The sequence below is a fragment of the Gymnoscopelus microlampas genome (assembly GCF_963454915.1).
Source record: "Gymnoscopelus microlampas genome assembly, chromosome: 1".
NCBI classification, from domain to species: domain Eukaryota; kingdom Metazoa; phylum Chordata; class Actinopteri; order Myctophiformes; family Myctophidae; genus Gymnoscopelus; species Gymnoscopelus microlampas.
The window spans coordinates 42,202,151-42,213,903 of record NC_139962.1 but is presented as its reverse complement, the minus strand read 5'-3'; the positions used below and the strand labels follow the sequence as shown (position 1 = coordinate 42,213,903).

The window sequence follows — 11,753 nt, the reverse complement described above, 5'->3', positions numbered from 1 at the left end:
TTGAGAATCACTGCTAGAGCCGTCTCTTATGGGGCTCCCTGGCACATCTTTTCAAATGGGGGTCCGCAGGCTAATAAGTGTCAATTTGGGGGTCCTTCCTTGACATGAAAAAGTTTGAGAACCACTGCTAGCCAACATACGACATCGAACGAAAACATGCTAACTAGGCTAACTAATGCTAACTAACGTTGAATTAGCCTTTACCAGATAGGGACTCTAAACAAACAGTCTTAAACGACGTGCTCTAAAGAACATTATAACACATTCACAGCCTCCATATTGTATTAATAAAGATGTTAACATACCGTCTCCATGGTCTCAAGTAACGTCGTTGGTGTTGAAGTGAAGAAGTTAGAAGTTAGAAGTTAGTAGTCAGTCAACTGTCTGCTTGTGTCAGAAGGTCTCTCTCAACAAACGTCCAGCTCTCAGAGAAGATGTGACAGACTGGAGGATGGACGTTGGAGCATCACGAGATCATCTCAAACACCTGCTGTCATACGTCACAGTCACAGCTGAAGACCCGCTGTGATTGGCCAGTCAAAACGGTAACCGCCCTCTCACGTGCCGCGAGAACAGACGAGAGAAGATCTACAAACTCACTTTTTTAATCATAAAGTTGCCAAAAACTCATTTCAATTTAGTATTCTTATAATCTTAATTTAATATAATATAAATTCTTGTTTGTATTTTTTTTTTTTTTTTAAACCTCTAAAATGCCACGGTTTTCCCGTGTGCGGGAAAATAGCTGATGTACAAGCTCATGACATGACGCTGACGCTGCGCTTTGTGAGCTTGTAGATTGGCTATTTTCCCCACACGCTACACTCGCCTTCAAATGACGCAATGTGCATCCTTCAACAACCAATGAGCGGCGTGCATTCCGCGGGCGGCCGGCCAATAGGAGGAGGCGCGGGCGTTTGTCAACGTTAATATGGGAATCACCGGCGGTAAATCTTCAGTCGGTGTTTACTGTCACAACGGAGAGCATTCGACTCGCTACTGCTGTAGTTTAGTTAAGACTAACGGTTAACTGTCTGTTTGACTCGCTACTGCAGTAGTTACTAACTTTTTACTTCGGTGAATTGTTGTTATCACTTGTTATCACACATTATTACATTATCATCACAACATGGAAAACGCTGTTTTCGTCGTGTCCAAGGGGGAACCCAGCGATGCGGTGAGTAAACTGATTTTTTTTTTAAACTAGAGTTAGCTTGTTGTAAGTAACGTTCTCCCGGGCCGTTAGCATGGCAGGTTTAACAGATATTAAAGCTGACAAGGCGTCGGTTCGGCGAGCGACGACAGCGAGGCTCCATCCATCCTGTTCGTGCCCGGTTTAACGTCAACAAGATGGAGCTTCGCTGTCGTCGCTCGCCGAACCGACGCTTTGCCAGCTTTAATATCTGTTCTGGTCGGCAAGCGAGTCTTTTTGGTGTCGTTTGTGGTTTTGCTTGTGCATTTTTTTAACCTGAAAACGTTGTGAATCCTTTAAACCTTAAGTGCATTTTTCACGTTGCTTTTTAGCTAACGAGTTTGTAACGGTTTCTGTTTTTGAATGTCACTGAACAGTTATGAAAAACAACTACAGTTAAGCTTGTTCTCCCGTTAGGCTAAACGTTAGCCATGGTTCACATGACGCTTGTATGACAGTCATGTTTCAGGGCTAGCTAAACGTTAACGTTATGGTGTTGGTGCACCCGCTCGCCGAACTTATCTTCCAAGCTTATAACCGACGCTTTGTCAGCTTGAAGATCTGTTCTCTGCTGGTCGACAAGCGATGTGCATTGAGTTTCAGTCTTTTGTTTTGTGGTGTTTCTGGCTTATTTAATGTTATTTGGTTGTGTCTGTGCTGTTTTGGTTGCTGTTTGGTGATGTTTGCTGGTTCAACGGCTTTAAAACGTTGGTTGTTGAGAGAATTTTGAATGTTGTGAACGTTGGTGAAGTGTTTTGAACCTTCTAAACGTAAAGTATAGTTTGATCGTTGCTTTTTAACTAAATTCAGAATTGAACGGTTTTATCGTATCTTCGGTGAGTTCAGCGTTATGGTGAGTAAAATGTGAAAAATAACTAGAGTTAAGCCTGTTATTCTCCCGTTAGGCTAAACGTTGACGTTATGGTGTTGGTGTCGCTCGCAGAACTGATCTTCCAAGCTTATAACGGACGCTTTGTCAGCTTGAATGTCTGTTTTGGTTGCTGTTTGCTGGTTCAACGGCTTTTACACGTTGGTTGTTGAGTGACTTTTGAATGTTGTGAACGTTGGTGAAGTGTGTTTCTTTTTAACTAAACACGTTGTTTTTAATGTCTGTTCTGGTCGGCAAGCGACATGAATTGAGATCGAGTCTTTTTCTCTTTTGGGTGTTCATTTGATCCAGTTTTGGTTGTGCATTTGTTTTTGATGAATCTTTTAAACCTCAAGTGCATTTTTAACATCGCTTTTTGTAACGTTTTTTGTTTCTGTTTTTGAATGTTACAGTTTCAACAGTGGATGAACGTGCAGAACCCAGCTGCATACATGGGGAAGAGGAAGACCAACGGTGCTCCAAAGAGAGCTGCTCTTGGAGACCTTTCCAACTTTGCCAACAAGGCTTCTAACACCAAGGTAATATTTAAACTCCTGATTCTCAACCTTTACAATTTCACAGTCCCCAATTTGATACTTTTTTTCCAGATCCCTACACTGAAATCCTTTTGTTAATTTAAACTGACTGTTTAAATTTAGACAATGACGTTGTTTACATTTAATTTGTATACCTCTAATGTAAGGTTCCCTTTGTACACTCTCAGTTCAAGACAGTACAACAGGACAAGGCCCTGGATGCTGTCTACACAAGAATCCTACAGAGGATCCCTGATGTACCATTGGTGAACGTGGACCACATCAGAAATGTGGACCTCTGCAGAGGCCTCCCGAGAGTCGCAGACAAGGTCAGGGAGAGAACGGTGGCTGGGCACTGTGGCAGACACCTGAAACTGATGGCCAACAAACTGACACAAGGCACAGCTAGGAGGGTAGAGAGGCGCACCACCTATGTAGACACACTGCAGCGTGGCAGCAGAGCTAACAACACTGCAGAGCTCCTGATGGGGGATAGGAAGTTGTGGAGAGCATCCATCCTGGAATCCCGAGTAAGTTTTTGCTAGTCTGCACAGTAGCATTGCATATCATCGTTGTTGGGTGGAAACCATATTTCAACTTTTTATGTTTTTATATAAATGAATACCCTACGTTGTCGTGTCATTCAAAAGTAGCTACTCGACTAGTCACGACACGTTGTGAGCATGTAGATTTGCTATTTTTGAAGATAGTCAAATCCATTTAGCCCTGAGGAAGATTTTCTTTTTTTAAACAGCCTCTAAATGCTAACCTTCTGAAAAAACTCAATTCTTTATAGTTTTTTTTTTTTTTTTTTATAAAAAAAAAAACTAAAACTAAAATAATGTTGCTATATACATAGCAACATCTGAAATGACAGATGCTTCCCCAGATTGAAAGGCATAACAGTGTATAGGCTTTCCAAGTCTAAATAGGTTAAGTGCGTGTGGGGTTTTATACATTTTGAACCAATGACCAGTATTAACAAGAGCTTGTGACTAAATAATAACTACATTGCATTGGAATTGGTTCTTTTTTCCATTTCCTCAAAAGTAACAGTTATGGACATTCATGGTTTCCACCCGACAGTGACGATGTACACTCATACACTCAGAGTTACTGAGTTACATTTGGACCCCTGGTGGTCTCTGGACCCGATATTCAGAACCATTGATTTAAACTATGTACAAGAAACAAATTACCTACAGTTTGACTTCAAAGAAGAATGTGTTTTGAATGTATTTGTATTCTTTTCTCCTTCTCAGAGGACTGGAGTTGCCAGAGTTCAGGCACCTCCTCAAGTGTCTCCCTCCACTGGTCCAGAACAAGCTGCAGATGTTTCCATGAAGGAGGCCTTCCCTGACCCGCTCCTCACAGTAGAGGACATTGATGCAGGAGACTCACAGATGTCCCTCCTATGTTCTGAATATGTCAAAGACATATATGCACATCTAATGGATCTAGAGGTATGTGATGCCAGAGGCATGTTTTATTTACTACATGATGTGACTAGGGTTGTCATACAATCATCACTTTACTTGACGATTAATTGTCATACAAATAATTGTGAATAACGATTTAATTATGTTTTTCCATTGAACATTGGAACATAAAAATGTAATTTCTATTTGGCTTTTAGGCCATGTAAACAAAAAATGCACTGGGCAGATTTGACAAATAACTTAAATATGCAAAGAAATGACTGACAAGTACCTCTACCAATGATTAAAAGAAATAATGTGCTATGGCCATAATAGGCCACATTTCGTAATTTTATACTGAAAATGTGTAAAATAAATGTAAAACAATACCCAATCTACAAGCTTACAACGCGGTGCGACGCATTGTGAGCTTGTAGACCTATTTACACTATTTTTGAACATTTTTTAACATGAAAGATATTATGGCGATAATGCAAAATAATTGCGATTATGTAATAATTGTGACAGGCCTAGATGTGACCTGGTGTCATGCAGCAATGTAATGAAGTCTTTTGTCTTTACAGGTAAAGCAGGCTGTGCGACCTGGGTTCTTGAAGGGCTACGACATAACGGCACAGATGCGAGCTAAGCTAATCGACTGGCTGATCCAGGTTCATTTAAGTTTGTATCTGCGGCAGGAGACACTCTATCTCACAGTTGCCATCTTGGATCGTTTTCTGCAAGTAAGGGCAACTTACAAATGAGTTTGCCATTTGATCTGCTCTTGTCTTTCTTTCTTTTCTTTTCCTTTCCTTTTTCTAATGAGCTGTTGTGATGTATTACAGGTTCGGTCAGTTTCACCAAAGAAGCTCCAGCTTGTTGGTGTCACTGCCATGCTGGTGGCCTCAAAGTACGAGGAGTTGAGACAAGTAGGTGCCCCAGGGATCCAGGACTTTGCCGACATCACAGACAACGCCTTCACAACCACTCAGATTAAACAGATGGAGCGTGTAATGCTGAGGTACCTCAACTATGAGCTGGGGTTTCCGCTGCCCTTGCACTTCCTCAGGAGAGCATCCAAGGCTGCAAACGTGAGTCACTGTTCACATGGTTCACTAACTAACATACAAGGTGTAGTGATCAGACTTGACTCTCTGCACCAAGGCTTTGTCCAGACTGCAGGCAAAATCTGATATTTAGGACTGACTGTCAACACTGTTATTTGCAAGTGGTTAGTTTGGATTTGTGTATAAAATAGCAGATCTACATGGCACAATTTGACATGTAAGCTTGTGGATCGTCTATTTCCCACGAGCTCCAAGGTCGTTCGCAGTGTCAGTGTTCAGACTGAAACACACATTTAGAAAACAGATTTGAATGACATTTCAATCCACCTAGGAATGTGGTTCAACTCTGATTAGATTTCCATGAGGTTTTATGCTGTTCAGACTTGATGAAACAACTCTGATTTCCAATCTGGTTTGGACAATTATCAGATTTGGGCTGACGGTGTGAACATAGTCTAAAAATGAACATAGGTGGTGACTGGTCAAATGGTGGTTAAAATAAAGCATGTAGAAGGGTATTTTGAATTGTATATGCAAGCAGGCTTTTAATAGTGTTGTTTGTTTGTTCTAGTGTACTGTGGAGAGACACATGCTGGCCATGTATCTCATGGAGTTGACACTCCTCGACTACGACATGGTTCACTACCGGCCCTCTGAGATTGCTGCTGCTTCACTGTGCCTCTCTCAGCTGCTGCAGGGTGGCCTGCCATGGGTGAGTTCTATAGAACCAATGTATATGTTGGCTTATTAGTACAAATGGCTAGCTTTACATTTTGTCTTTGATTCTAGTTTTTGTTCCCCCTCCAGAGAAGTATTGCACCTCATATGATGATCCTAATGATTGTTTTTCATGTGTTGCAGACTCCTACAGAGCGGCATTACACCAGGTATGACGAGGCTCACCTGAAGCCAATAATGCAGCACCTGGCAAAGAATGTTGTTCTTTGCGACGAGGGGGAAACAAAGTTCCAGGTGAGTGGGCAAACAAAAGTATTCAGAAGTTGATGGAGTAAGATGTGGATGTTTGAATAGATGAATACTAATGCTAAGTTATTTAGAAGTTATTTAGACAGATGCTAGGTTCATGTGTTTATCTGGCATCCTATAGTTTCAATGTACAGATTATTTACGTTTTGATATTATATTATTCAGACTGATGCTAGGTTCTTAGTTTTCCTATGATCCTAGATTACTGAGACACTACACTGTCTCTCTGCATGTGATGTGTTGTACAGTATGTGTTTACCTTGGCTTAGTGTTTGCATAGATGAATAGTGAATACTAATATAAATGTTCCCTCTCCACTAGGGTTAGGGTTAGTATAATGTAGTATAATATAATGGAGTGAGATAGGGATGTTTACATATATTAAAACTAATGCTAGTTTTCCCTCTCCACTAGGCCGTCAAGACTAAGTTTGCTGAGAGCAAGCTGCTGAACGTCACTCTGCTTTCTGAGCTGCAGTCCTGTATTGTGAAGAGCCTGGCTGCTCCCCTGCTGTAACAGTGTTAACACGGCTAGCACACGCCTCAATCATGAGGCTCAGCCCAGCCAGCATGGATAAGCTTTATGAACTAATGGTGATGGCCTTCAAGTATCAGATCTTCCTTTGTCCAAGGCCCAAAGACTTGCTGCTCATTTCTTACAACCACATAGACATCATCAGGGAGTTTGTTAAAGACACTCCCATGGTTTTGAACCAAGTGGACGAGACCCATCGGAAGATCATTGAGGTGTACACACCTTTACCTGAAGCTGAATTCCAACTTCTAAGGCAAACACTGCTCATATTCTTTCAAGACATGCATGTTCGCGTGTCACATTTCCTCAGGCATAAAATACAGAATCCCAATGGACGCTTTGCCCTGTCAACTTCAGGTCCAGTGCCCCATAGGATGGAAGTCCCAGGACTAATCAGGACGTTTGATAGTAAGGGGAAAGAAGTGAAGCGAAGCCTGTTCCCCACAGGAGGCAGCTACACAAGCCCCATCAGAGCGGGTTCTTTTGAACTACATGGCAACAGAGTTATTGGACTTGGAACAAACATGTACTCTGCGACATATCTGGAAGAGACACACACATCTAAGACTAAGAGCCCTTCCAACAAGACAAATGACACCCCTAACCTGCTGGCCAAAGAAGAGCTCAACTTTTTGGCACGTTTGATGGGAGGCATGAATGCTGGAAATGTGCAAAGTGCTGAGACAGGCTTTCGTATAAACCTGTTTCCTACTGGAGAGGAAGTGGGAGCGTTGAATGGACGTGATGAGCCCCTATATGAAGTCATAAATATCCAAGCCATGCAGGATGAGCAGGCCACCACTGAGCTGGCTCGAATTGCTGGAGAGTTTTCAGACCAGGGAGTGCTGCAAGAGGAGGTCACTACCAGCAACAAAGGAGATGACCTGTTGGCCATGATGGACAACATGGAACCCTGATTCTAGTGTTTGTTTGTCTGGTTTCTTTTTCTCATGATCATGGTCGTTCATGTCCACTGTGAAGAGGATGAGTCTGACTGGGACTGTCAGACACACTCCATGTTCATTTCCACTGTACAGAGAGATTGATCCCACAGTCTTCTATCTCAGATAACATATTAAAATATTTCACAATGAAAAAAAAAAAAAAATGTGTCAGAAGACCCATGCTTATATATTCCATAAGTAATGCTGTTGTTGTTTTTACTTATCTTTATTTTTATTCCCCCATTGTTTTGTTTTTTGTTTTGTTGACTATTTATCAAGTTATGACAGACTACGACTTGGGTCAATTCTATCACTCTGAGTTATATATATATATATATATATATATAAATCGATAACAGTTTTGATAATAACTGTTAGGAATCAATAATCCCTAACAGTTTTGTTTTTGAGAGTGTGTGTGTGTGCATATATATTACTGTTATAGTGTGTGTGTGTGTGTGTGTGTGTGTGTGTGTGTGTGTGTGTGTGTGTGTGTGTAAATATTTATGTGTAAATGTTTGTACAGTATAGATCCATGTAAATATTTATATAATAAAATGATCCGTTTGAACCATGAGAATTGTTGGTTCTAATCTCTTTTCAGTAGTGTGGTAATGGTTATGTTGAAAATTAAAAGAAAGTTGTGGCACTAGGTATAATTCACACGCCCATGAAACCACCCGGTTTACTAATGTACTTTTTTCATTTGTATAAGAAATTAATTGAATAGACAAGTGGTTCCTCTTGGTGTGCCTTGGGATTGTTTGACACACACATTATTTCAAATATACAGTATAATATACAACTATATATTTTTTTATAATTATTTTGTGCGCACCCATTTCCCAATACAGAGGCAAATTATATACCCACAAAGAATATTTTAACCACTTTCAACCTGGCCTCCTTATAAAGGCATTTCTTTATATGCTCTATATAAGCTATATGATATTTTTTCCCAGACAAAAGATCTACAATTTCATATTGTGCCATACTGAGCTTGTAGATCGGCTATTTTTGCTATGATTACAGGTGTGCCTTGAGATTTTGACTTGTCTGTTGGTGTTGTGTTGGGCACAAAAAGTGTGAAAAGCTTTGGAATAGACAGCAGTGGGGAACCAAATTTGTGGTAAACTGTCTATACCACTGTACTGTATAGTAGTAGGCTAACACTGGTTCTCAACGTTGGGTTCTGAGCCCACCAGGGTTCCAATAAATGAACCCTTACTAAAGTGCATGAATGGAATGTATAGATTGGGGTCCCAGAGATGACAAACTGTATCAATGGGGGTCTGCGGCCAAATGCATATAAAACTGGAGGTCCTTGAAATGAAAAAGGTTGAGAATCAGTGGTGGTTGAACTCACACTCCTCCAAGGATGGATGCAGCTCTGTTGAGCATGTAGCAGCACTAAATTAAAACTGACAGAAACCTTGAAAGACCAAATATTGGCATAGATATACTTTCAGGATTTCAAGGGCCTTAATAGAATATCTGCCATAATCTGCAAGAAATCCCATTGGTTTTAGTGCAAAGTTTGAAGGCAAGACACCAGACTGCTCCTCAGGGGAATTTAGGTGTCTTAATGACCACATTCAGTGTACAGTTCCTTTATCTCTTCACCAAAACCACTCCTAAATAACAAACAGTACAGAAGTCAGTGCTACTGTACATGTTGATGTTAGTTACAAAGCTTAATATTTGTATCTAATTCCTGTTCTTCAAATCTCACTGAATGATCGGAAAGAGTGTTTTCTTTTGAATAATACAAAAATACATTGAAAAACACAATTTTCAAATCAAGTTGTTAGAAAGATGACATCATGATCATCAGTAGATCATGCCTCTATATTTGTACATATCTCCTAAATATTCCTTCAACAAATCCTGAACATAAATCATCAGTTTTGACACTTGCTTTTCACTGCAAATTTTGACCAGTACAACGATGACTCCTCTATTCAGATGCTTCATCTTGTGTGGGTCTAAAAGTAAAAGACGCAAATTCCATCACAAAGGGGTCACTAAATGTTACTGCTGCAATGGCGCCCTGGTACAACTTCTACTGCAAATACAGAGTACATAAATGGCCTCAATATTATTTAGATTCATTAAGTGACATGTTGAGAAAAAACACAGAATCCAACCGTGTGCACAAAGGAGATTAAATGTCTAAAAAAGCATGCTGAAGGTGCTTCTAGGATCAGGAGGAATGCAGGCTTAAAAAGAACAGATCCGAGCACACATGTTGGCATTTTAACTCCATATCCTCTCCTCCACTTTTTTGAGTGCTCGGATCTCCTCTTTGACATGTTAAGTTATTGTTTGTAAAAGTTCACACCATCAGACAAACTCACTTAAGCCAAAGATGGTTGAGGAAAGCAAGGTTCAGAGTCATATCAGCGATCTGGTTTTGAACAAACAGCCTCCAAAGCAACACTTGCAGACTAAAAATAATTGTCACTGATAAATCGATCAACTCTTGATAACCTTGGGAAGTTTTCTACCTAATGTATGTGATTACAAAATGCAGATTGTAGGAGCATTTGACTCTTGAGCCCTGTTCCAGGTCCAGGACATGGAATCTTTGCCCATGTTGTTCTGCAAACAGCTTCAATCTCCACTGGAACCTGAAGGACATCTCTTAGTTGTGATGATTGTAGACTTATGAATAAATTGTAGAAAAGTGAGTCTTGCCTTCCTGTGCATCTCTCTAGTGTCTCTTACCCTCCCTCTCAGGCAATTTGCTAAATCAAATGTGTGCATGTGTTTGTATTTAGGTGCCAAAATATAAGAGTGTGTCAAAGATGATGTGATAAGATGTGTCAAATGTATAAAATAATACAAATGCCAAAATGAACACCTGAGTTGCCATTAGATTTTTTTTAATTATTCAGTGAAACAATGAGGACTATGAAAGTAAAGAATTCAACAATATTATATGAGCCTCCACAAAGGTAGATTCAATAGTTTTATAAAAATCAAAGATAACTGAAATCAATTATGTACAGGCTACATTTATGTATTTACATAAATACCTATCTTCTATACTAAAGGGTTTGTTACTAACTATTTACAATGTACAGCATATTGTTATTCTTATTAAGAATATAATTATGTCAACCTTAAAACTATTTACAATTTACAGCATGGAGTTCATATTATATATTCATATTAACATGGTATGGTATTTGTGTGTGTGTGTGTGGGGGGGGGGGGGGGGGGCTGAGCTGCACAGATGTGGAGTAAAGGATCTGTGGGGAGAGGAGAGATTGAGAGGAGAGGAAGAGGGGAGAAAAGAGGAAAAAATAAATCATTAAACCTTCTTCACCACTTCAGAAACATATCATCACTATCACCATTGTGTTTTCTGTTATGATTACCATCATTATCATCATCATCTGAATGTTTAAAGCCTCCTGACACTCTTCTTGCTCTGAGCGCTTCCTGGAAGGAGTCTGTCCTTTTTGCTTCAACCGGCGATCTGCTGTCGCACTCTCTGGACGGGTGGAGTTCACACAGGCAGTCTGTGCAGAACAGGAAGCTGCAGTCAGCTCTGCTGCACATGCCCTCCTTCTTTTACAGAGTGACACCTTGCTGGATGCTGGCATCGCGGACACGACACTCCATCAGACGTGATGGAGCAGGGTTTTGGCTACCTGGTTCAAAGGCAAAGACATTGAATACCTTTTAAAAACACGAGAAGATAATAACAGCTTAGCTATAATGACAACTGTTTCAAGCATGAACATTTGGGAATTTCCCTGTAGAGTGTGTGTGTGTGTGTGTGTGTGTGTGTGTGTGTGTGTGTGTGTGTGTGTGTGTGTGTGTGTGTGTGTGTGTGTGTATATATATATATATATATATATATATTTATATATTTATATATATATATATATATTTATATATATATATATATAGTTTGTTTTTGGATTGATCAAACTATGTAGGCTGCACAGACCCAGCATCTACAGTGTATATAGATGTCTGTTAAGCTGCTTCTTTGACAATCAATCTGAGCTTTAACACTCAATAACTCGTATGGTAATAACTTACAAGAGGCTAGCTTAAAGTCACATATTGAAAAGAATACTTAACATGCTTCCTGCATGTCTCTCATTGGGCATGAATTATAAAAATACAAATCAGTCTAGTTGAACAAAGCCAGAATAGCTGATACACAAAAATAGCACATTGGAAACCAACC

The 11,753-nt window shown here is 40.0% G+C and overlaps 1 protein-coding gene across 1 annotated transcript; it reads left to right on the top strand.

The window, feature by feature from the left end:
• Positions 1-1,129: 1,129 nt before the first annotated feature.
• LOC311043672 (uncharacterized protein) lies at positions 1,130-7,519 on the top strand (the record flags this gene model as incomplete). The annotated part of the gene is made up of 10 exons (XM_084055002.1): positions 1,130-1,177; positions 2,474-2,599; positions 2,785-3,126; positions 3,859-4,059; positions 4,599-4,757; positions 4,860-5,105; positions 5,653-5,793; positions 5,943-6,053; positions 6,483-6,549; positions 6,588-7,519. The coding sequence occupies 10 exons, from the start codon at positions 1,130-1,132 to the stop codon at positions 7,517-7,519; spliced, it is 2,373 nt and encodes a 790-aa protein (XP_083911128.1).
• Positions 7,520-11,753: the final 4,234 nt, after the last annotated feature.